At 40.6% G+C, this 27,218-nt stretch overlaps 1 protein-coding gene and 1 long non-coding RNA gene across 2 annotated transcripts; one reads left to right on the top strand and one right to left on the bottom strand.

Moving 5' to 3' along the window:
• The first annotated feature begins 2,394 nt into the window (after positions 1–2,394).
• SRGN (serglycin) lies at positions 2,395–15,972 on the top strand. The gene is made up of 3 exons (XM_079135828.1): positions 2,395–2,550; positions 10,810–10,957; positions 14,948–15,972. Exons 1-3 carry the CDS (start codon positions 2,472–2,474, stop codon positions 15,207–15,209), a joined length of 489 nt encoding a protein of 162 aa, XP_078991954.1. The 5' UTR covers positions 2,395–2,471; the 3' UTR covers positions 15,210–15,972.
• Positions 15,610–18,592, bottom strand: LOC306658655. The gene is made up of 2 exons (XR_013763113.1): positions 16,454–18,592; positions 15,610–16,348 (listed from the first exon to the last, which is right to left on the bottom strand). It is a non-coding gene; the product is annotated as an uncharacterized lncRNA (long non-coding RNA).
• Between the last annotated feature and the right edge of the window lie 8,626 nt (positions 18,593–27,218).

The raw sequence follows: 27,218 nt of genomic DNA, 5'->3' as shown, positions 1-27,218 counted from the left end.
GCTCAGTGGTAGAGTACCCTTGGGTTCAATACCCAGTACCAAAAAAGGATTAAGTTTGGAGTACCTTTTGCCTTTTTAAATAAACATGCTTAATGTAGAAGTTGAGGTTTAGGAAAAGACACAGGTCCTCCTTAGTTAATGGAGTAAGTTTCAGACAAGAAGATGCCCCCACCCCGCCCAGAATGACCCAGAGAAGCACTGTCAGCGCAACCCCCACCCCCACAGTGTGAACCACGTGCTCTGATGGCTATCCTCTGATTGGTTGCCCACACTGTCCTCAGAACTCAAATGATTCTACTCAGCCGGCTGAGGCAGGAGGACTTCTAAGTTCAAGGCCAACCTGGGCAATTTAGCTAGACCTTGTCTCAAACTTAAAAAAATACAAATAAAAAAGGGCCAGGTGCAGTGGCACACACCTAGAATCCCAGCGGCTCGGGAGGCTGAGGCAGGAGGATCGCAAGTTCAAAGCCAGCCTCAGCAGTTTAGCGAGGCCCTAAGCAACTCAGTGAGACTCCTCTGTCTCTAAATAAAACATAAAAAAGAAGGACTGGGGATGTGGCTCATTGGTTAGGCGCCATTGGGTTCAACCCCTGGTACCAAAAAAAAAAAAAAAGGCTAGGGCCACATCTCCGTGGTAGAGTGCCCCTGATTCAGTCTCCAGTCCTGGGAGCAGGGGGAGGGGGAAGAACAAACCATAGAGACACAAAGAGAAAGAGTAAGTGACCAGTGTTGCTCAGCTGGCGGGTGGGGCTTGAGTATTTCTCTTGGTCCTGTCTATAGCCTGAAAAGAGGACTAGGGAGATGAGGCTGGAGGAAGGCTCTTTGGAGAAAGGAACTGTTGGTTGCCATGTACCAGAAGAACAAATGCTTATGAACATTGCAAATGGCTTTTTAAAATCACCATGGCCCGGAAAGGGAAAAAGTGAGTATCCAAATGAGAAAGAGCCCCCAAATTACCATTTTCAGGCACAAATTCTAATACCGCTCTGAGGCTCTGCAGAAAACTTATTGAAACTATTGACAGAACTATTGTTTTGGTGCCAGGGTTTTAAAACCGGGGATTAGGATGAAAAGGGAGCAAAGAGGAGGACTAAAATTTCAGGCTGAAACCAGTATTCCCTGGTGAAGAACTTGCTGGGTTTGTGAGTTTGGGGGCTGATTCCTGTATTCCGAGGAGCAGTCCGGGCGCAGGACCCACTTCTAGCTGATTCCGAGGGGCTTCTGAGGGAGTCAGAGGGGCAGGCTTTTGTTCGTGAACCCCAGCTATTCAGCGATTAGATTCCAAGGCCCAGTCCTTAGCAGGAAATGGGAAGGAATCAGCAGGAAACTCAAAACAAGGGAAGGGAAACTCCTCCCTCTGTCAAAGGACAGGCAAGGGTGAACATGAAATGGAAAGTGGGACATGTGCTCTAAAGTGTCTGGGGAGTGTTAGGGACAGGGCACATGCTCCCAGGGAGACAATATGTCAGAAACCACTGTGGCTGTAATAAGAAGGCTCAGTCTTCCAGAACTCTGCACAGCATCCCCAGGACCAGGGAAAAAGGCTACTCCTCTGTGCCCAGGGCAGGGGTGGGAGCAGTGGCTTACATGTGTTTACTTACAGCCCCCATGGGAGGAAAACCACCCCTTGTTCCTGATTTCTGGCTTATTCAAGGCCAGGTGACCCAAAAGCAAGTTGATGATTTTTACTTGGAGAAAAGATAAAAGTATGCATGGAACCAAATCATAATAGTTGGTATAAAGGAGCAGAGGAATGCAAGATAATTTGTTTGTTTAACTAAGTTGAGTTTTTTTTTTTTTTTTTTTTTTTTTTTTTTTGTAATCAAAAACCCTCTCCATACTTTTGGGGCAGAAGGGAAGCCAATGCAAAAACTGAGTGAAGAAGAGACTGTTTATCTGAAATGAGGCGACTCATTCTGGTGGACGAAGACTCAGCGTGGATGTTCCACTTCTCGAGCTTGCCTCATGAGTTAGGCTGCTCCTTGATGAAAAGAAAATCGAGAACTTTTGTGTAGAAGGTGCTTAGAGATGAGAAGGTGACACCTGGCCCTCTGTTCTCATTAGTGGTGTGGTACACTCTTACAGTCACCAACCTGTGTTGAGATTGTCACCTGAAGAAAGGAAAAACAAACTGTCCTGAATGTTGATTCTGCTGTTTTGATGGAAAAAAGAAAAAAAAAAAAAAAAAAATTTTTTTTTTTTTCTAATAGGCAAATGGCAAACAACAGAACTTTAGAAAAAGCAGGCCTGGGGAGAGTCCAGTGCAGTTTCATAATGGGTATGAATAGTTATTTTTGCTGCTTTCCTTTTCTTTCTTTCTGGGTTTTGATGTGGATCTTTTTCTATTTGTTCAGGAAACTGTGACGTGTGTTCTGGGCAGGGTTTGAGGTTTTGGAACCTTTTCTAAAAGGGACAGAGAGCACCCTGCTGCATTTCCTAATCGTGGGCTGGCGTGCTGGAGTGAGCTGGTCATGATGCAGAAGGTTCTCAAGTGTAGTAGCCTGGTCCTGGCTCTCGCCCTCATCCTGGTTTTGGAATCTCCAGTCCAAGGTAAGACTCAGGAAACTGTAACATTTTCTGTAAGCCCCCGAGGCCACAAATTATTGTAACTATTTTAATACAAGGTACAGGCAGACTATCATATTGTGGGAAAGGAGCAAAGACAAAGGATTTAATGAATGTGGCCAAACTCCTTTGTGTGAGTTCAGTTGCGTCTGGTACCAAGAAAAATTAAACTCTGAGGCAGGTGCAGCCATGTCAATTCTTACAGTGATTGAAATGTGTTGTTTATTTTTGGATGAAAATGTGCAATTTATTAATTTTTGAAGCCAGGAAAGGAATTAGGAAAAGGATCCATGTGCCACCTCCATGGAGATGGCACCTTGGAATGTTCTGGAATTTCTACCTATTCCTGGATATCTATACCAACCCCAAGTTTGAATGCATTGTGGAGGTGTTACTATTTCGACACTGGGAGATACTATTTTTTAATTAGGGTGAATTTGGAAATGTATTTTTTTCTTTTTCTGTTTCAGTTGTCATTGTAAATTCAATTATGGTTAGACATAGTTAATGCAAATCTCAGATTTTAAGGAAAGCCCAAAGAATGTTAGGATTTGTGCTCTTACTCAGATAAACGTCACATTTGAAAATATCTTCTTAGCTTGGTCTATGATTTAGGGCTGTTTTGTTGGACCGAAACAACTTGAAATCTTTAATGACTAAGAAAATGAAAATGCTCAGTTTATAAGAAAAATGCAATTTATTTTCCTTTGGTAAATCAGGAATCTTGTCTAAATAAGGCAGAAGACCCCAGCCTAATAGGTAGAAGGCAGAAAAACATTATAGTAGAAAAACATTAAGTTCCCTCAAATGGTAAAGGAAATGTTGAGTCACAGTGACACACATGTCCTGGATTTGCTTCTTCGAAGTGACTTCTAACTGTCATGTTCTTACTTCCTGTGGAAATGAAATCTTACAGATGATCTCAGAGAAATTCCTCATATATTGGAAATTCATAAAATCATCTAGTTATGCATTGGAGGAAAAACAGCAAGTAATGTTACTGAAACATTTCCATTAATCTACTTATTTTTAAAGTGTAAATGTACAGAATGAGCTTTCCTTGGATCCTGATGTAATAATTCCCTAATAACCATGTGCTTTGACAAGGTTAAAAACAGCGAAGCACATATTTGTGGCATGGATGTGAGTGACCAGTTGGTGCTGGGTATATTCCTACCAGAGTCATCTAAGTTTTTATATTTTCAAAATTTCCCAGAAATGTCACATTTTTGCACTGACTCAATAGGTAAGATCAGAATGAAAACAAAACCTTTCCTTTTATATGTATTCAGAAGAAAGAAACCATCATGAAAGTATTGAAGATACTAACATTTATGTAGATTTCACTCTTTATTGGAAAAGGAAACCAAGAAGGAGACAAATGAATGAACTGAAAAACTAGGGTGTTTCCAAAGGGAACTTGGGCTTGGGCTCAAGGACTAGTGCTCACATTGAACATGAGGGGAAAAGAGATGCCTTGCCTGCGTTAGTGATGCAGTAAGAGGCTGAGGGGTAGAGCCAGGACTCCATCTCAGCTCCACACGATGCCAGATACAATGGGATAACATTCTCCCCCAGCTTTTAAAAAAAGAGTTACCAAGCCCTGCGTGATGGCACATGCCTGTAATCCCAGTATTGGGAGGCTGAGGCAGGAGGATCACAAGTTCAAGGTCAGCCTCAACAATTTAGTGAGAACCTAAGCAATTTAGTGACACCCTGTCTCAAAATTTAAAAATATAAAAAGGACTGGGGATGTGGTTCGGTGGTTAAGGATCCCTGGGCTCAATCCCTGGTACCAAAAACAACAACAACAAAACCCCACCAAAATAAAAAACACTTTACTGAACTTATTGGTTTCAGATTAACAAGGCTTTTGGTGTGTTTTGCTGAGCACATTCAAGCCCTCTTAGGTTCCTGCATTAGTTTGCTTGGCCCACCATAACAAAGTACCACAGACCAGGTGGCTTAAACAACAGAAATTCATTTCCTCTCTGTTCTGGAGTCTAACATCCAAGATCAAGGTGTTGCCAGGTTGGTTTCCTTCTGATGCCTTTTTCTTTGGTCCTCAAGTGGCCTCTCTTGCACACATCTGTGTTCTAATATTCTATTCTGATAAGGACACCAGTCATGTCAGAGTAGGGACACCCTAATGACTTCATCTGAACCGCATCTGCAATGACCCTCTTTCCAAATCATGTCACATTATGAGGTTAGGACTTCAACATGTGAATTTTGCAAGGGATATCATTCAGCTATAGCATGATTATTTCTGAACACCCAAGTATACATGTGATGTAAAACTTCTACTGAGTGGAAAGAAATGAAGAGGCAGTGACGTGTGACAGAGGATGGAGAGAGCAGATGGGAATCTATGTCCTGGAAGCTCCAGGGGATTATCGATGAGGTCTGAATTCTAGCAGTGTGTTATCCCTTTCTTTTCAAAGATGCCCATAAATAGAGAAAATGGAAAATCCATGAGCAGGTGTGACCAAGGGGCCAGGGCCAGCCCCCGTGTGCTCACACCATATTGTCTCCTAGATCATAGCACTGATCCCACCCAGGCGGGCAGCTGTTTGTAAAGGGAATTCACACCAATTTTCTGGTAATGATCGCATTCGCTGGGAGGAGGAATTAGCACCAATTGATAGAGGGAAAAACTGGATCTAAAATTCATCATCTCTTTTGCTCTTTATATGAGACTTTTGCAAAATATGCATGGGTTTTGCCCAAGGCCCATTACAACTAACTCATGGCAAAACTAGTCATCCAACGTCAAGTCCAGCATTGACTTTCTACTACAAGTTGTGGCTTAGAGGTTTTTTTTAAATTTAAAACAAAAACATCTCAGGGCGTAATGGCGCGTGCCTATCATCCTGGCAGCTTGGGAGGCTGAGGCAGGAGGCTCAAAAGTTCAAAGCCAGCCTCAGCCATTTAGTGAGATCCTAAGCAACTTAGTGAAAACCTGTCTCTAAATGCTCAGTGGTTCTGTGTCCCTAGGTTCAATCCCTGGTACCAAAACAAACAAACAAACAAAAAAAAAAACAACACCACCAAAGCCCTTCCTCTGACTATAGCCTGGCTATATTTACTACTGACTTGAGGGAGAAATTGAAACTAAACTTGGGAGCTTTTTATAACTTGAAAAACCGTGCAAGAGTCGGAGAAGCTTATCCAGCTTGTGGAATTGGTAGACCAGTAGGAAGTAACTTCCACTTAGATAATGAAAGTTGCTTAAACACTCCCATTTTGAATGAATCAAATGGTCTTTTTTTCTCTCTATGACAGTTTCTGCTTAAACTTCTGTTACACACCTGCAATAAGTTTCCATTAAGAATAAGAAGCTAGTAAATTGTGATTATGTTAGGGAAAAAAATGGTAGCATTACATAAAAGAAGTACAAAGATCTAGTGGAGAAAGTTGTTTGGTAATATTTACTCATAGAAAGTGTGTTGATAAAACAGAACCGGTGAAGATATGTGTGTGGGTACAGGGGAAGTAGAGGGTGGTGAGGGAAGGGATTTTTTTCTTTTTCCTTTTTTGGGCACTGGGGATTGAACCCAGGGACACTTGGCCACTGAACTACACCCCCGGCCCTTTTCCCTTTTTATTTTTTATTTTGAGACAGATCTCATTAAGTTGCTGAGGCTGACCTCGAACTTGCAATCCTCCTTCCTCAGCCTCCTGAGTTGCTGGGATTAGAGATGTGCCCCACCTTGCCCAGCTGGAAGGGATTCTTTTTTTTGGGGGGGTGCTGGGGATTGAACCCAGGGTCTTGTGCTTACAAGGCAAGCACTCTACCGACTGAGCTATCTCCCCAGCCCCTGGAAGGGATTCTTAATAAAAATCATTCTTTCTCCTGGAATCTACTACACAGTGACCCAGCAGATCCTCTGTCATTGGGGCCTTTTATGAAGATGTTTCTGACCATGAGGACATTCCCTTTTATTTTTAAGATTATGATAATCATAAGACGCTTACCTCAAACATAAGAAAGTCAAGATACTTTCACAACTTCAGGAGTTAGAACCTTGAATTTTCACATCCTGCCAGCACCTGTAGATAGCTATGTCAGGAATTTTGTGTCTGAAATTATGTTCGTTATTTTAAAATATCGTCAACAAATTCAATAGACTTTTGGAGTGGGAGGATTTCTATCTCTGATTTTTAACAGCTTTATTAAGAGGGAACTCACATACCATACAATTCACATTTTAGAGTATATGGTTTGAGCTGGGGGCATATCTCAGAGGTAGAACACTTGCCCAGCATACAGAAGCCCTGCGTCCAATCCCCAGTACTGGGGGAAAAAAAGTAAGATATAATTCACTCGTTTTTAGTGTATTCACAGAATTGTGCAACCATCATCATAGTTGCTTTTAGAACATCTTCTAAGCGGGGCATGGTGGTGCACGCCTGTAATCCCAGGAGGCAGGAGGATGGCGAGTTCAAAGCCAACCTCAGCAACTTAGTGAGGCCCTAAGCAACTCAGCAAGACCCTGTCTCTAAAACAAATATAAAAAGGGCTGGGGATGGGGCTCAGTGATTAAGCACCCCTGGGGGTCCAATCCCTGATACCAAAAACAAAACAAAACAAAACAAAAAAAAAACCAAGCAAACAAAAACAACAAAAAATACAAACATCTTCTAATACTCCCAAAAGAAACTCCTCTTTATAAATTTTAAAAACTGAGATTCTGAACTTGGGGGGTAGTTTTGTATTTTGGGAATATATGTTGTTAATTTGTCAAACTCGTAGTTGTCCTACTAGTGAAAAGATGCAGTCTTTCACTGAGATGTCCCCTCATAAAGCATTCATTTAGGGCTGGGGGTGTAGCCCAGGAGTAGAGTGCTTGCCTCACATGCAAAAGGCCTGGAGTTTGATCCCTAGCACTAGAAAAATAAACAAACAAACAAACAAATAGCATTATTTATTTTTCAATTTTTCTGTTAAACTTCCCATCCAAGAAAATATTTTCTCACCTTTATATTCAGTGCATCAGCTACATGTAGAGGCAACTGCCTAGACTAATTTGTCCAATACTGTAGCCAGGAGCCATCTGTGACTACTAAACTCTTGAAATATGACAAGTCCAAATTGACACATGCTGTGAATGTGAAATATATTTTAATTTGAAGATTTAGTTTGAAAAATAAGAATATAAAATTCCCCATTAATAACTATTGTCTTGTCCTCAGGTATAGCTTGGTGGTGCAGCACTGGCTTAGCACTGGAGGCCTTGGGTTCAGCCTCCAGTAATGAAAAAAAAAAAAAAAACCCACAAACTTTTGATTATGTGTTAAGTGATATCCTAGAATAGCAAGTTAAAAAGACTATTAAAATTAATTTTACCTGCTTCTTTTTATTTTTTGAAATATGCCTCCTAACACATCTCACACTGCTTTAGTTGACTTCTTGTTTCTATTGGACAGCGCTGTCTGGATCCCATAGGTGTGAAGACATCGCCCTCTGCTGGAGGAGATGTTGGATTTTCGTTTTACCAACAGAGTTTCCTAAGCAGTAATTAGATACCAAATTATTACTGCCTCAGGAAAGAATCAGAAAAGGAGATAAAATGTAGTCGATATCTACCATGTGTAAAATTTTGTGCTAGATGCTTCACATACTTTTATTGCACCTAAACAGGAACTCGTATTTTTATTTTTCATTTATTTTTGGTATTGAGGATTGAACTCAGGGATGCTTTACCATGGAGCAACATCTGCAGTCCCCTTTGTTTTTATTTTGAGTCAGGATCTTGCTAAATTGCTGAGGCTGGCCTTGAACTTGCGATCCTCCTGCCTCAGCCTCCTGAGTAGATGGGATTACAGGTGTGCACCACCATGCCCAATTAACTGGGAATTCTTTGCTGTAGTATTTCTCATATTTTTGTGTAATTTTTCCCATTTTCCCCAATATCTGTTTGAAAGATGATAATTTGAGAATCAGAAAGGTACTAAATAGCAGAATGATAACTAAGATTTAAATTCTGGTGTCTCTACACATTTTCTACTATTGGAGGTAGGTTGTTTTCATTTTCATCAGAGAAACTAGCATTTGAAGGGCTCTGTCATGGTGTTAGGTATCATTCTAAGAACCTAATGTTTACATCCAGGATGGTGCCCATTTTACAGATGAGGAAGTTGAGGTATGGAGAGGTTAAGTCAGCCAAGGTCACACAGCCGGTAATGGGCAGATCTTGTGATGCCATCTTGCCTGCCTCATCCCCAGAACACTTTGGATAACTTGTTCCCACACGAAACGCTGTAAGCTTTACTCAGGAACCATAGGGAAGACGGATAGAATAGCAATCCTAAAAAAGAGAAGGGAAACAAACTGCCTGGCTAAAAGTGGAATATTTATTTTCTTTCCAAATCAGTCTTTTAAATGTTTATATTTTAGAGTAATGTTGTCTGTTATGGCAAGTTAGGGGAAAAAAAAAATCACCGAAGACTCTACCACCAGTCATTTTTGTGCAGTTTCTCCCATTTTCCCCAACATATTTTCACTCATTTTTATTTATTTATTTTCTCACTTATTTATTTTGGTACTGGGAATTGAACCCAGGGGTGCTTTACCACTGAGCCACATCCACAGCCCTTCTTATTTTTATTTTGAGACGGTGTCTCACTAAGTTGCTATGGGTCTTGCTAAATTGCCAAGGGTGGTTTTGAACTTACGATCCTCTTGCCTCAGCCTCCTGAGTTGCTGGGATTATGGGCACCTGGGCACCTGGCAACAACTACTTTTTAACTGTTTGGTTAATATCTTCTCTTGAGAGGGTACCTTGTCATTTTTCCAAGGGTTTATATTGTTTTGTGCTGGGCTTCTCTGCTTGGCAGGAATTGCAGACAAGCTTCTTCTTGCTAGGTGGTTACTAGTGCTTGAAGCACTTGTTTGAATAAAATATGTGCTTGGGGGGAGGACATGAACTATTTGAAGGGTGGTGCAGTATTTCTCACCACCAAGTTTCTGTCCTTGCTAAACTGAGTCATGAAGAAAGTATTTCATGAACTAATAAAGGGTCTCATATAGCCTTAGAATACCAAATTTGAAGACTTTTCTATTGAAATTAAATTCAAAAGAAGCAGTGATACTTAACCATTCCAACCTCTCTGTTCCTCTGTGAATAGTTGAGTCTTAGCCGGGTTTGGTGGTGCACGCCTGTAATCCCAGCAGCTTGGGAGGCCAAGGGAGGAGGAACTCTCAAAGCCAGCCTCAGCAACCTATTGAGGCCCTAAGCAACTCAACAAGACCCTGTCTCTAAATAAAATACAAAGAAGGGCTGGGGATGGGGCTCAGTGGTTGAGTGTCCCTGATTTCAATCCCCAGTACACCCCTCCCCTTGCAAAATAGGTGAGTCTTGTTCTTGTGAAATCTCTGAAGAGAAAGGGCTTTGATCTACTTTTCATTCCTAAGAATGCAATATGTCCCTAAAACACAAGACCCAGGACTCTGATGGCTTGATACCTCTAATACACTTCTAACCTTTCTGAGCTAGATTTGTCTCATCTCTCTAAAAAGACGCTGACTTGGGATCAGGTACAGGTTGGAATCCTGGATCCTCTACTTAGCATCTTTGTGGCCTCAATTTTCCATTGAGAAAAGTGGAGAAAGTAGCACAAAAATAATAATAATCCCAGGCGTGATAGCACACACCTGTAATCCCAGTGACTTGGAAGGCTGAGGCAGGGGGATTGCCAAGTTCAAGACCAACCTGGGCTACTTGGTGAGGCCCTAAGCAACTTAGTGAGAACCTGTCTCACATAACAAATAAAAAGGATAGGAATGTGGCTTAGTGAATTCGATTCCCAGTAAAACCTACACACAAATAATAATAATAACAGTTAGTGTTATCCATGTTTACTGTGTGCCTCGCACTATGTTAAAGTCTTTACAGAAGTTTTTAAATTTAATTTTTTTGACAAGTTTATGATACTTTCATTTTACAGTAGGGGTTCCAGGAAGTTTAGGTTTCATAACTAGCCGGTAGCAGAGCTGGCATGAATATTAAGCTCTGCTACTTTATAGGAATGCTGTAAATGTCATTGGTTTACAAAAGGCAGGTGCATAGTGAGTGCTGTTGTTTTATTCATGGGCATAAAACCCGTCTGTGCTTCACCTTCTACAAATTTAGAATCCATTTAATTTAAAAACTTCTGGTTTTAATCCATTTAATTAAAATCAGAGCAATTCAACGCTGTGGAAGCGATACTTATTTCCCATGGGGTTCTTTGTTCGGGCAGGTTATCCTATGCGGAGAGCCAGGTACCAGTGGGTACGCTGCAGTCCCGACAGTAACTCTGCAAACTGCATCGACGAAAAGGGACCTCTGCTCAGCCTCCCTCCAGGTGAATCTAACAGGATCCTGCCTGCAAGGACTGACCCTTTTTCGTAAGTGGACTTTGATTTTAAAGAGGTTGTAGTTTCACAATGTCTGTTGAAATCTTGACATGGGTTGGAAGGACCTCCACACCAAGCTTCAAGCTTCTGCTTTGGTCGTTTGGATTTTACTGTGCAGTTTAGATTTTACTGTGCACTCCTTGGTAGAACTGTGCCATATATGCTGGTATATAAGATGAACAAATATAGGTATTTTGTCTACATTTTTGCAAAATTTGTTGTGGGTTACGGACAAGCATTGAGTACTTTCACCAACAGATACTAAAAATGACTGAAGGTTGTTTTATTTATGTAAGTAGAGTGTATTATATATTAAAATTCAACTGAGTCCATCAGGTATTCTAACAAAATGTGGTATTTTGGGACAATAGGATATTATTTAGCCATGAAAGGATGAAATAATGATATATGACTGGGTGTGGTGGTGCACGCCTGTAATCCCAGCAGCTCGGGAGGCTGAGGCAGGAGGATCAAGAGTTCAAAGCCAGCCTCAGCAACTTAGTGAGGTCCTAAGCAACTCAGCAAAATATAAAAAAGGGCTGGGATGTGTCTTAGTGGTTGAGTGCCTCTGGGTTCAATCCCCAGTACCCCCCCCAAAAAAGGAAATACTGATATATACTACAACATAGATGAACCTTGAAAGCATTAAACAGAAGAAAGAACCAAGCACAAAAAGCCATATATTATATGATACCATTTATCTGAAATGTCCACCATAGCATAGCTCTAGGGACAGAAAGTAGATTATTGGTTGCCAGGGGCTAGAGAAAGTGATGAATAAGGATGATTGCTCCTGGATATGGTTTTTGTGGGGGAGGGTGATTAGAAATATTCTGGAATTGGTGATTAAAAAATTAGGGAAGAAAAAAATAAATGGCATGTCATGTAGCACAAAAATCAAACCCATTCTTGGTCAATAAAGCCTGCTTAAACTTGGAAACTGCCCCACTAGGAACTCAAAAGTAACCAAATATCGAATTACATAAGTCATTTACTTTAATGAACATCAAATTCATATAGCATAGAGCAACAATGTGTGAAGAAAATGGTTATCAGCAAAGTTGAAATCTTCAGGCTCAAACCTAGAAAATCACTCTTTTCAAAGCCAGGTCAATCATCATGCCTCAGGCCAGGTAAACCACTGTCATCAGGAGGCTTGTGACCTTCACCAGCAGCTTTCACCGAATTAGAGACGATATGGTTGCAATTCTCAAAATGCAACTCTGTAGTCCTGCCCCCGTGTTCTCACTTTAAGTTTATAGCATGAAGTCTGAACTTGATATTATAGCATCCTCCATTCCTTTAAGTCATAGGGTTCACTAATAATTCATTTAAAACTAAAATATTAGAAGAATAACCCAAATTCTCTACAACAACTCTTCTTTCTTTTTTTTGTACTGGGAAAGGAACCCAGGGCCTCATATGTGCTAGACAACCGCTCTACAACTGAGCTACTTCCAGCCTCCTGGTTCTTTTTTTTGTTTTTGTTTTTTTAATTTTGAGGCAGGATTTCCCTAAGTTGCTGAGAGGCTGGACTTGTACTTGCAATCCTCCTGCCTCAGCCTCCCCAGTAGCTGGGACTATGGACGCGCATCACAACACTTGGCTCCAAAACCACTCTTTTTTTTTTTTTCCCTTCCCCCCACCCCTCCCACCCCTCTTTTCCCTCTATACAGTCCTTCCTTCCTCCATTCTTGCCCCACTCCCTAACCCTAACTCTAACCCTAACACTAACCCCTCCCACCCCCCATTATGTGTCATCATCCATTAATCAGCAAGATCATTTGTCCTTTGGTTTTTTGAGATTGGCTTATCTCACTTAGCATGATATTCTCCAATTTCATCCATTTGCCTGCAAATGCCATATTTTATCATTCTTTATGGCTGAGTAATATTCCATTGTATATATATATATACCACAGTCCAAAACCACTCTTCACATCATTTTTTCCTCTCCTATAACCTCTGTGATCTTCCCTTCCTGAAGCCAGTAACTTTGCTTCTCCTTCCAACACAATGCTTTTCCTCCTGTCACCATGGAGGAAGGTCCCTGAGGCACCTTCCTCCCAGAAGCTCAGGAGGCTGAGACAGGGAGAGAGTTCAAAGCAGCCTTAGCAACTTAGCAAGGCACTAAGTGACTTGTAAGACGCTGTCTTTAAATAAAATACAAAATAGGGCTGAGATGTGGCTCAGTGGTTGAGTGCCCCTGAATTCAGTCCCTGGTACACCCCCCCACCCCCCTCAAAATGGTTTCTGCTTCTGTGCTTAACCTAGGCCCCTTGCCCTCTGATCTACCCCGTGTCCTTCCTGGTCCTGCTCTGTATATGGATCAGGGAGGGCTGATCCCTGTGGTCTGCCTTCCCCAAGCATTCAGGTTTGTGGCTGACTTTGGCCAAGGGGAATCACAAGGTAGAAGGAGGAGCTTGGCAGGAAGAGAACTCAGGTGGCACCTCTGGCATGGGTTTGTCATATAGTGGCTTCAGCTCCCGCTGGATGCCCCTGGTCCCTGGGGCTTGGATAATATCATAGTCTTTTGCTATCCCTCCAACCCAGTACGCAAGTATTTTCCTGCAGTTGCTAACCCCTGACTTACCACATCACCCCCTATTTGGCTTCACTTCTCTTCTCCTTGAACACTGTCAGCAGTCCCCTCTGTGTTAAGTATTTAGAGAAGTTTCCCGATTGGGCCTTGGTTGTTGCTGCCCAACCCTCCTCCACTCACACCCACCTTCTCTACAACTCCAATTTGGCAGTTACCTCTCTGAATCTAGCATCTTCTTTCCAGCAGGAAACAGGCATATTTTAGTGTGTCCTGTTTAGGTATTTCTCTCTCTCTCTCTCTCTACCAAAGATTGAACTTGGGGGCACATAACCCCTGAACCACATTCCCAGTCCTTTAGTATATTTTATATTTTTTATTTGAAGATGGTCTTGTTGAGTTGCTTAGGGCCTTAATAGGTTGCTGAGGCTGGCTTTGAACCTATGATCTTCCTGCCTCGACCTCCTAAGCCACTGGGATGATAGGTGTGCGCCACCGTGCCCAGCATCTTCTTTTGAAATTCTTCCTTCTCTGTGCTTCCATGCCCACCTTATCATGGGTTTACTCCTGTCTTCCCTGGCTGTTTCCTCTTATGCTCAATTTTTAATATACTGGCTCTATTGTGGGCCCCCTTCTCACTCTACATGCTTTCTCCAGGTGACCTCCTCCTGTTACCTGGCTTTTAACACCATCTCTATGTGTCAATAACTACCAAATCTGATCTCCCAGGTGCATGCCTATAATCCCAGAGGCTTGAGGCTGAGGCAGGAGGATCACAAGTTCGAGCTCAGCCTCAATAACTTAGCGAGGCCCTAAGCAACTCAATGAGACCCTCTCTAATAAAATATTAAAAAGGACTGAGGATGTGGCTCAGTGGGTAAGCACCCCTGGGTTTAATCCCCCATACCCCCCCCCCAAAAAAAATTAAATATGAATATGCTGGTAAATGTATTGCTTAACTTGCTACAAAGAATTTCTCAAGAGTGGGTTTTGTTTAATCACTATAAACAGAAATTTTGTGGAAATTTTAAATTAGGAAAAAATGTCATCTGTTTAGCTAACTTTCTTGTTTGTCATTTCTTTAGTGAGAAAATGAAAAAAAAAGGGGTCTTTTTTTTTAAAAGAGTAAATTACAAATGTAGATTGCTATGTTAGTGATGAGGAAAGTTAATACTGTTTATCTGAGTCTGCAATGGGTAAACATGGAATGAGTATGTTCAGTGAGTTTGGTGTGATAAGCAAAGGCAAACACATAGGAGGGTTTGACTTGGTTTTTTGTTTTATAGCATCAAATAGTTTGGAACCTTTGAAAGAGGTACACTCATTTTGAATTTGAGCAACTGGGTAGCTACATTCATTTCTTTATCTTAAAAAATATAATTATATTCCCTATGCATCAAACTTTACTTTTTTTTTTTTTTTTTTTTTTTTTCATATTTCAGAATGAGAAGATTCCAGAACTTGAATGATGTCTTCCCTCTTTCTGAGGACTATTCTGGATCAGGCTCTGGGTCTGGGTCTGGCTCTGGATCGGGATCTGGAAGCGGCTCTGGAAATGGTTTCCTAAATGAAATGGAACAGGAATACCAACCAGTCGCTGAAAACGATGCTTTCTATTACAACTTCAGGTCTTTCGAGAGGAATCAGCCCTCAGACAACCACAACTTGGGTCAAGATGGATTAGAAGAGGATCTCATTATATAGAAATGAGGGTTTCCCCACTTGACACCTGGCGATGTATTCAGTGTGTTTTGTGTACTGTGGTTCAATGATCAGCCTTGGGACAAAGAGTTTTATAGAAATTTTTAAATATCTGAAAAAGAACCTTAAGCTTTATCACCTTTTTTCTCATAAATTCTTAAAGGATTATGCTTTAATACTGTTTTCTATCCTATACCTTCTTTTTCTCTTTTTTGGCACTGAGTATCAAATTCAGGGCTTCACACATGCGAGGCAACTACTTTACCACTGAGCTACATCCCAACCCAAATACCTGCATTTTTTTGGGTTCTCTTGTTCAACCAACAACATTATGAAATTAACCAGACTCCCATGTGCATAAAGTTACTTTAAAGAAAAAATTAAGCTGTTTTTAAAAAGTTAAGATTGAGAAGCAAATTGATAGGCAACATTTTATACCTCAATCTTCAGGCACCTGACTCTGATTATGAATTGTAGATCTATCCCTGTTCCTATGGGAAAATAAAAGATGAAACAGTGCATGTATAGAGTGGGAATTTGACATGGTGTACAGCGTGAAGAGTGGTGTTATACTGTGACCGCTGGATGTGTCGCAAAGCTGGAGGACATTGTTCATCAGGAAGTGCAATTGCTGTTATGATTAAAAACTTAAGACCCCAACTAAAGCACAGTTGAGCTTCTCAGTTTTGCATACTGCTTTACCTTTTTTCCCTGGATATCTCCCATTTTTCAAATGTTATTCTATTAAAGCAAAAGTATAACCAAAGAGTTAAGCTGTCTGGGATCTCTTGTTCTAAACTGGGGAAATAGTTATTGTTGGTCAGATGTTTCTCTAGAAGTCTTAAATTTAAACTTTAAATCATGGCTTCCCTCTTTGTGGGGGTGAATGGTGGTCAGGTGCTCAATTAAGTGGAATCTTGACCCATGTCTGGTTCACAGTGGTCATTTTTCCAGTCCTTAAATATATCATTAAGGGCATATGCTTGGTAGTTAGCACAACCCCACACTGGTTTCTTGACCTGTGTAATAGGAGCCATGGAAATGAACTAGAAACTTCTAGAAACACTGTCTCTCTCCCTGTATGCCAATAAATCAAAAACAGACCTAAGGGAATGTCAGAGGTTAATAACATCTTTAAGAACCTAAAGAGGGCTGGGGAGATAGCTCAGTCAGTAGAGTGCTTGCTTTGCAAGCACAAGGCCCTGGGTTCGATCTCCAGCACGGCAAAAAAAAAAAAAAAAAAAAACCTAAAGAAAAAAGGAATGCTTGTCCCCAATGTGTTTCCATTTAATTCACCAGTCTGGGCCATGAAAAAACCAGGTGCACCTGGAGGGTGACAGTGGACCATCACAAGTCCAGACAAGTCTGAGTTCCACGGCAGCAGCTATGCCAGCTCTTGTACTTTTCCTGGAATTCTTGCACAGCTGCAGGAATGTGGTAGGTGGTCACTGATCTGGCAAATGCTTTTCTATCCCATAACTCTCCAAAAAAGAGGATCAAAAAGAGATGACATACTCTTCAAACCAACAACAGTGTATATTTACAGTCTTTTCCAAAAGCTTTGCTAACACTTCCACCCTGTCATAACATGGATCAAAGAGACCCGGACTGGCAGGACATCTCCTAGAATGTCAAATCACAGTGATCCATTGTATCATTGGATCATGTGTCCCTGACCAGACCCCTGTGTCATCACCAGTGATGTACCAACACCTCTCAGCCCACATCCATGGTCACACACAAGGTTCCTTATGACCAACCGACAGAACAGAATTGAGTTCAGGCTTGGTTCACACATGGATTGGCCTAGTGTATAGAAACAAGCCAAAAAGGGACAGCAGTTGCGCTCCTGTGCCTATTAGTAGTGGCTTTGAAAAACAGTCAAGGGAGGGAGTGGGAAGCTCCCAGTGGCGGAGCTTCAGGGGTTGTTGTGGGTCACCTCTTACAAGTGGAAAGAAGAGCATCCTGAGGTTGGGATATGTGCAGTTTCATGGACAGTGGTCAATGTTGGTGTCAGTTGGTCAGGAGCCTAAACAGAAAGAAGACTGGGAGTTAAGAAGTCTGGGTTAAAGGCACTTGTATGGATCATTGAGAGATGTCACAAAGTGCGAAGATCTTTGTACTGGATGTTAATGCCTATCAGAAAGTATCCACTGCAGAAGAGGCAGTAAACTATCCGGTAAGATGACTTGGGCAGATGTTAGTCTCTGTCATGGATCACAATGAGCTCATGAAGTGGCAGGAATGGAAACTCCCATTGGCCAGCTAGCTATTGATGTTGCCAAATGTCCAATATGCTAGCAACAGAGGTCACCCCCAAGACACTGATAGGGTACCATCTCTGAAAGAGCCCCAGGTGGCAAATTGACTATAGCGGTCCCTACCATCCTGGAGGCTCAAGGGCTTTGTATACAGGAACAGACATGTATTTCAGGTACAGGTTTGCCTTTCCTGTCCCATGGGGTCTCCAGCACATTAACACGTAAGTGCCTACAGAATGTTTGATTCACCAACAGGATTTTGCATAGAACATAGCATCATAAAGTTACAAAAGGAGATGCAGCAGTGGGCACATGACTGTGGGAGCCACTGAGTTTATTATGTACCGCATCACCTGACTTGGAACACCAACCTCCAGAATGCAGAATATATGCTCAATTAACTTTTAAAAAATTGCATGATGCTGTGTCCTTAATAGGTAGAATATGTGGGTCCAAGAACTAAGGAGTGAAAGTAGGAGAGGACTCATTTTGCATCAAACCTAGCTTCCCATCACTGCAACGTTGTTTTGCAGATTTAGATGGTATGGTTCTTTGGGGATATATTTCCACTGAGGGACACCTTAAGAGTCCTATTGAATCCCAGTGGCTTGGGAGGCTAAGGTAGGAGGATCACAAGTTCAGAATCAACCTCAGTAACTTAGCAAGGCTCTAAGCAACTCAGCGAGACCCTGTCTCTAAATAAAATATAAAAAAGGCTTCAGTGGTTAAACTGTAAAAAATAAAAAGAGTCCTAATGAACATTAAGTATGGTTCTTTAAGCTCTTTGTGCCAAGGAATGAGTCAAGAAAAGTCACTGTCTTGGGGTTACAGAGCTGATCATGACTGGGAAGTAAGGCTGCTGCTTCACGGTGGGGACAGAAGAGACTGTGTTTCACACTCAGGTGATACACTGAGGCTTCTTTTAGTACTTCCTTACCCAGTTCAGATGATAAATGGACAAATTCAGCAGTCAGGTCTGGGAAGGCCCATTAGCTCAGATCCTCATATTTGAAGATCTGGGTCAGCCCTCCAATCAAACAGCGGTGTCAGCCAGATGAGAAACAAAAACAGGTAATTAACAATAGAATAGAGAAGAAATTTGATGAGCTATAGTATTTTTTGGGGGTAGGGCATTAAATATTGAACCCAGGGGTGTTTACCACTGAGTCACAGTCCCAGCCTTTTTCTATTTTTAGATAGAATCTCGCTAGGTTACTGAGGACCTCGCTAGATTGCCAAGGCTGTCCTCAAACTTGCGATCCTCCTGCCTCAGCTTCCTGCACCACTGGGATCACAGTAGTGTGTCACAAGGCGCACAACTATCAACTCTAGTCTTGATAGGCGCTGCATAGGCAGCAGCCTGCCCTACATTCCACTTAAGCTCCCTCTCATAAATTTTTCCCATGAAAAGAGTCTTTCAGTGTCTTGAAGGAGCTGAGTGGCAGGGATGAACTTGTATGGATGCTGGACTGTGTTGCTCAGATTCCCTCTTCAGGACTGGAGGACTTATTCCTCCAGCTTCTGGAAAGGTTGGCTGATGGTTGCAAGCTCTTAGGTGAAGAGAACCATCTCATTCGAAGTCAGGGTACTTTCTCTGGACAGCTTGCAGCCAAAGACTCATCAGTGTGGGGGTAATAACGGCTCAGGCCTCATGTCCCAATTGAAACAACTCTGAAGGGATGTCTCAGCTTCCAGACGCTCTATGACATCAGCAGACGACTTTTTGCCATTTCACGATAGCTCAATTTACTTCTGCCTGATCCTTCTTCCTTCTAGTCTGCATAGGCGTTGATCCTAAGACCACTCCCTAATAAATATCCCCATGTTATTCTTCATCTGAGTCCACGTGTCACAAAATCTAACTCATAGAAAGCATCTTTATGACAGTTGTTAAATTCTACTCTAATCTTTCCATTAGTAAATGTGTTATTATTTAACAAGAACTTAGTGAATTTTTTTGCCCAGTAGGATGTTATGATTATGAGACCTATTTTTGACTCTTATAACAAGTATAGTGTAGCAGAGAAAAGAAGGCATGTTTTAGAAAATATACATAGTGCTTTATGTTCCCAACTTAAGTGCTAGATTTTATATATTGAAAGGGGAGGTAGATAGCCTAGATTAATTATATAAAAAATTACATTTTTGCCAGATGCAGAGACTCATACACGTAATCCCAGTGTCTCAGGAAACTGAGACAGAATTGCAAGTTCAAGGCCAGCGTCAGCAATTTAGTGGGACCCTCAGTAACTTAGAGAGATCCTGTCTCAAAATTAAAAATAAAAAGGACTGGGAATATGGCTCAATGGTAGAGTGCCTCTGGCACCCCAGCACCAAAATAAAATAAAAAAGTTGTTTTTAGGGGCTGGGGATACAGCTCAGTTGGTAGAGTGCCTGCCTCGCATGCACAAGGCCCTGGGTTCAATCCCCAGCACCAAAAAAAAAAAAAAAAAAGTTGTTTTTATTAAGATCTTCAGCGCACAAGGAAATGCAGAATATTTCTATTTTTTTGTTGGTGGTGGTTATAATTTAATCATTATTTTGAGTCATTATCATTGTTTGTACAGCAGGCTAGCTATACTTGCCCTTAGGTTTGTGGATAAGAAAGAAAGAAAGCAGTGTATGTGATATGGTTAGGTGTCTGACACATAGTCAACCCCTAACAAATTATAATTAGGGGACTGAGGATATAGCTCAGTTGGTAGAGTACTTGCTTTGCAAGCACAAGGCCCTGGGTTCAATCTCCAGCACCACAAAAAAAATTATAATTATGAAAATATATTACGGCTACTTCTAAAGATTAGTTTAAAGGTTCTACCCATATACGAGGTGCTGAGAATACAGAGGGAAACAAAGGAATTGAATGTAAAATGTCAGTTGGTCTTGCCAGTAAATAGAAAGGTAGAGACAGGAAAGTAAATATTATCAGGCAGAGGGGAAATAGTATATAATCCATCTGGGTTCTAATTCTTGCTTTTTACCTTGGGTTCTATTTGCAAATAAATCATTTATCCTAATTTTTTTTTTTCCCCCCCTGGGGATTGAACCCAGGGGCACTTTACTGGAGCCACATCCCCAGCCTCTTTTTATATTTTATTTAGAGTCAGGGTCTCACTGAGTTGCTTAGGGTCTCGCTAAATTGCTGAGACTGGTTTTGAACTTGGGATCCTTCTGCCTCAGCCTCCTAAGCTGCTGGGATTATAGGTGTGCACCATTGTGCCCAGTTTACCCTAATTTTAAAAATTAAATTTTTGGAGGGCTGGGATGTAGCTCAGCAGCAAAGCACTTGTCTTGCATTTGCAAAACCCTGGGTTCGATCCCCAGTTCCAAAAAGGATGAAAAAGAAATTATATTTTCGGGGTGGGGGGTGTAGGTTTGTAGGCTTCTTCCAATTTTTACTATTGAGTAACTAATTCATAGTCACTCTTCTTGTCTGATATTTTATAATCAACAAAAACCCACTGAAGTCAAAGGAATGAACTGTTCAGACTGCTCACAATTTAATAGAAAAAAAACTGCAATACATTTTATATTATATATTTTTTTCAGTTTCCAAAACCAGATTTAATGACATATAATTCACATAAAATTCACATAGTATACAATTCAATGGTTTAAACATATTACATTATATTATTAATGTTTTAAAATTATGGTTAAATATATATATAGCAAAATTTGCTGTTTTAACCATTTTATTTATTTTTTATTGAAATTCATTTTTTTATATAAAAAACTTTTTTTCATATGCGTATAGGGTAATTAGTCTGCCTCATTCTACTGTCCTTCCCATCCCCACCGCCCCACCCCTTCCCTCACTGCCCTCTGCATAATCTTCATTTTTCCCTACTCGCCCCCAACTATGGGTCAGCATCTGCTTATCAGAGAAAACATTCAGCCTTTGGTTTTTTGGGATTGGCTTATTTCAATAGATATTTTTTCAAATCTATAACAATTATGAACAAAAATGCTAAGGCAGCAAAGAGAAGGGAATGCTTGTGCAGAAGTATTTTGTCTTTATTTCTTCAGCACGTTGTTCATTTCACTGTTTAAGTCACTGTTTAAAATATTAATACAATTGATCTTTCAGAACTCTTATCTTCTTAAGTTTTCACTGAACCAGGGTTTCTTAGCCAGTCATTATTGGCATTTTGGACAGGATATTCCTTCGTTGTAGAGGACTGACCTGTTGTCCTGTGGAATGTCTAGTAGCATTCCTGATCTTTACACTCAAGTTGCATCCTTCCCCTAAATCTGACAATCAGGACATCTCCAGCCATTGCCAGATGTTCACTAGGGAGAAGACTTTTCTAGAGAACCACTGCACCAAACTTATGATTATTTCTGGACTGAAGTCCTATCAATTATGTTTTACAATAAAATGATATAGTGTAATCTATCATTAATCCAGGGGAAGTAGGAACTTACTTTATTTTATTTATTTATTTATTGGCATAGGGGATTGAACCCAGAGGTGCTTAACCACTGTGCTTAACCACATCCCCAGCCCTTTTTACTTGTTATTCAGAAATAGGGTCTTGCTAAGTTGCTGAGGCTGGTTTTGAACTCGAGATCCTCCTACTCAGCCTCCCAAGCCACTGGAATTACAGGTGTGCTCCATCACATCCAGTTAGGAACTTTACTATCAGAATATCTCAGCTACTTATACATGATTTGTTACAAAGGAAATTACATCAATGACTTATGCACAAATCCACATTTTTAGATATCTGCATGTTGATTATCGGATATTTTGTTTCTCTACATTCAAATGTACAAATGTTAATTAAATAGGACTTTCAGAGAATAAGAAAGAGCTCTTGGAAATTAAAAATGTAAAAGTATGCATTAGTTACATATTGCTATGCAATAAACTACCAAAAAACTTAGTGGCTTAAAACAATAAACTTGGACTGGGTTTGTGGCTCAGCCAGTAGTGCTCATCTAGCACATTCAAGGCACTGGGTTTGATCCTCAACACCACATAAAAATAAGTAAAATATGTGTACAACTACAACTTAGAAAATTAGAAAAAAAAAAAAAAAACCAGTACGCTTTTTTTAAAATTTCGTAGTTTCTGTGGATCAGAAATTTGGGAGATTACTTGGGTGGTTCTGTAAAGACGGTCTCTCTCTGAATGCAATGCGTGAAATTGCATTCAGGATGCCAGCTGGGACTGTGATCGTCTGAAAACTTGACTAGGAAGGGAGGTTCAGTTTCCAAAATGGTGCACTCATATTGCCGGCAAGTTGGTCTTGCCATTCACAGGAGGTCTCATTTCTTACTTGGACCTCTCCATTGGCCCATATGACCTGGGCTACCTGACTTCTTTAGGAATGAATGATCCAAGAGAAAGAAAGTCAGAAGCTGCCACTTTAGTCTGTTGATTACATAAAGCAACCTTGACAGAATTTGAGATTATGTGATGGTATAAATACTGGAAAGCAAAGTCTTTGAGGGCCATATTAGAAGATGGCTATCATAAGACAGAATAAAAGTAATTACAAGGTTTGGACCACAAAATTAGAAAAATCATGTAGATGAGAGAACAAAAAGACAGAGAATAGAAAAGAAAAATAAGAAAATAACAATGAATTCAGAAAACACAATATATGACTGACAGAGGATTGAAGAAAAAAACAGGCATGGTGGCACCCACCTGTAATCTCAGTGACTCTGGAGGCTGAGGCAGAAGGATGGCGCGTTTAAGAGCAGCCTCAGAAACTTAGTGAGGTGCTAAGCAACTTAGTGAGACCTTGTCTCAAAATAAAAAAATAACAAGGGCTGGGGATATGGCTCAGTGATTAAGGGCCCTTGGGTTCAATCCCCAGTACAAAAATAAATAAATAAATAAATAAATAAATAAATAAATAAATAAATAAGATCCAAGAAATGAGGGGAAAGAAAAGTCACACATATGCACACGTATAACATAAGCTCAAACAATGACCGATTGAAAAATAAAAAATTTAAATTCCATTTATGTGTCAAAAATATAAATGCTTAGAGATAAATCTAGCAAAAAATGAACAAGACACTGAAAACTATAAAATGTTGCTGAGAGAAATTAAATAAGATCTAAATAAATACAGATATACACAATGTTCATGGATTAGAACTTCTAACATGGTTAAGATACTAGTTTTCGCCCAGTAGGCTCGACTCAATTCCAAACTCAGAACAGACTTTTTTTTTTTGGTAGAAGTGTATTGACAATTCAAAAATGTATAGTGACATACAAAGAACTTAGAATAACCAAATCACTCTTGAAAAAGTTGGAGTAGTTACATTTCCTAAGTACAAAGCTTACTACAAAGTTTTACTTATCAAGACAGTATGACATTGCATAAAGAGACAAATAGATCAATATAACAGAATAAAAGTCCAGAAATAGACCCACCATTATATATTCAATAGATTTTTGACAGACACCAAGCAATTTAATGGGAAAGGATTTTAAACAATTGGTGTTAAGCTGAGCACAGTGACACATGGTTGTAATCCTAGGCACTTGAGAGGCTGAGGCAAGAGAATCACAAGTTTGAGGATGGCCTGGGCAACTTAGTGAGACCCTGTCTCCAAATAAAAAGTAAAAAGGGCTGGGGGTGTAGCTCAGTGGTAAAGCACCCCTGGGTTTTATCTTCAGTACCAGAAACAAAAACAAGAAACACGGACTGTGGTCATAGATCAGGGGTAGAGTGCTTGCCTGGCATGTGTGAGACACTGGGTTCAATCCTCAGCACCACAGAGAAATAAATAAATAAAGGTATTGTGAAAAAAAAAAAATAGATGCTTCATTAAAACAACAACAAACCATCCCAAAACAAAAAACAAAACAAAACAAAACAAAACAAAACAAAACAAAAAACCCAAAAACAAAAACAAATGGTGCTGGAACCACTTGGACTCAAAAAGTTTTCAAATCTTATCTTACACTATTTGCAAAATTTAATTTGAGATGGATCACACACCTAAATGTAAAAGTCAAAATTCTTGAGTCATCAATGAACATTATTAGGAAAACAAATAGGTGAGCAACAGACTAGGAGAAAATATTTGCAACTAATATATGATACAGGACTTGCATCCAAAATACTTAATAAACTGTAACTCAATAAAAAGAAAACAAATATTCCAACTAAAAAAATTGGCAAGTTTTGGTAGATACTTCACAAACAGAGGTTCATAAGCACATGAAAAAGAGTTCAATATTATTATTAAAAAAAGGCAAATTAGGGCTGGGGATATAGCTCAGTTGGTAGAAGGCCCTGGGTTCAATCCCCAGAACCCCCCCCCCCAAAAAAAAAAGCAAATTAAAATCACAGCAAGGTAATCATATTGAAGAATGACTGATATTGAAAATATAGATGTAGAGATACTTAATTTTTATATACTGCTGATGGGGGGTAAAATGACAGAACTACTTAGAAAGTAATCTTTCTTCCTCCCCCCCCCACAATACCCAGATGCTTGCATATGCTAGGCAAGTATACTCTATCACTGAGCTAACTCCCCTGAAAAGTTCCTTATAAAATAAATACATTTCTACCTACCCAGAAAATTTGTTATATTCCAAAAACATTTGTACACGAATGTTAATAGACCTTTGTTCACAGTAGGGAAAAAAACTGGTGAAAACCGATGTCTATTAACAAGAAAATGGGTAACTGTTCTGTGGTTGGTTTATACCATGGGATACTACTAAGCAATGAAAAGGACCAAACTAGTGATACACAGAACAACATAAACAGATTTCAAATTCATGACTGGGCTGGGGGTATAGCTCAGTGGTAGAGTGCTTGCCCAGCATGTGTGAGGCCCTGGGTTTGTTCCCAAGTAACCCCCTACACACACACACACACCCACACCCCCCCCCACACACAAAATCATTATGATTAATGAATAAAATGAGATACAGAAGAGTTCCTTCCATATATGGATATCAACCCTTTATAAAATATATGATGTGCAATTTTTCTTTCCTATTCCATAGGTTGCCTTCTGTTGATTGTGTCCTTTGATGCACAAAAGTTTTAAAACTTTGATGTTGTCCCATTTGGTTGATTTTGCTTTTGTTGGTTGTGCATATGTCATATCCAAGGAACCATTAAGTCCAAAGTCATGAGGCCAAGTCGAGGCTTTCCTCCTATGTGTTGTTCTAGGCACTTTTTTGTTTAGAAACTGTCTTTAATCTAGTTTGAGTTCATCTTTGTACGCAGTGTAAGATAAGAGTCTAAATTCATAGGGTATTCGGTTTTCCCAACATCATTTTTGAGGAGACAATCATTTCCTCACTGAGCATTATGGTACTCTCCTCAAAGTCCTTGGATGAAAGGGGTTTTCTTTTTAGAAAAGAGGATTGAGCCCAGGGCCTTGTGCTTTCAAGGGAAGCACTCTACCAACTGAGTTATATACCCAGCCCAGAAAAGGGCTTTTCTTAAGTAAGAAAAGGGGGGAAAATATTTTTTAGCACAATTTTAGCACAACAAAATTGAGCTAATACTTTCTCCATTCACATGCTAATTTGCTTTAAAAAAAACCCTTCCCGATTTAATGAAAAAGATTACTGATTTTTAACCTTTTTTCAGATACAAGCATTTAATCTAGATTCCCCAAAAGTCCTAATTCAGTTATATCCCACTAAGTTTTATACGTTGTATTACCAGTATCTTTTAGATCAAACTAATTTTAAACTTCTATTGATCTCTTCTTTGACCTAGAGATTTCGAATTGCTTGGTTTCTAACTATTTGTGGAACTTTCTAGCTATTTTTTGTTAACTACTGGAGCCCCTACTCTGATTTTAATCCTTTTATTAAATTTGAGACTTGCTTTACAGTCCTGCTTCCCTATCTTGATTTTTGTTTTGTTATATGGAATAATCTTTTCTTCTTTTTTGATTATGTATAGAGTGCACTGTTGTGGTTCAACAAATTTTTATTTTATTTTATTTTGCGGTGCTGGGGATTGAACCCAGGGCCTTGTGCTTGCCCCAAGCACTCTACCAACTGAGCTCTATCCCCAGGCCGGTTCAACAATTTTTGAGACTCCGAACATCATTTCATTCATCTGGAGATCTTCCAAGCTTACATTATAATGACTAGGACACAGTTAAGGCCAGAGAAGTCATCCACAGCCTCGCTGGACTTCTTTGGAAGGTCCGCCTCACCCCCTGTCAAAGAAGAGCTGGGAACAGTCGATCTGACATTTTCCTCTACGGCTGGGTCACGAACTACCCGTGGACTTCAGGAAGCAACGGATGTGGTACTCAAGACGTTTTCCCTATTGATCTCTTCAGAGGCGAGAAGCTGATAAGTTCCCAAAACCCTGAAGCCGTGGGGGTGGGATGGGGAGCTGGGCTGAACCCCAGCGAAGTGGAAGACCCCGCCAAGTCCGCATTAACACGGCACATCCCTTGCGAGGCCTAAGGAAGCGGGGCCGCGAGTAACGTCTCTCATTGGCCTCGGCAACCCAATACCCGGCGAAGGAAAACGCCTGCCGCACAAACCCTTCCGACTCTCAAACTTCCACTGGGGAAAGGAACTGGGTGTGCCCGGAGAGCCAGACGGCTCACTACTAGTCACGTGAGGGAACAGCGGGCGCGGAGGAACCGGGAACTTACCTCCGCCAGGGCCCCGCCCACCTGACGTCACCCGCGGAGCCCCTCCTCGCCCCTGGAAGGAGGAGCACGAAGCCCCGCCTTCAAACGGCCTCTCCTGGAGGGCCAGGCCGGCCAGCAGGGCGGAGAGAGG

This window comes from Sciurus vulgaris (assembly GCF_902686455.1).
Source record: "Sciurus vulgaris genome assembly, chromosome: 4".
NCBI classification, from domain to species: Eukaryota; Metazoa; Chordata; class Mammalia; order Rodentia; family Sciuridae; genus Sciurus; species Sciurus vulgaris.
Note: the sequence above shows the minus strand (reverse complement) of the source record. Positions and strands in the feature narration are given on the sequence as shown.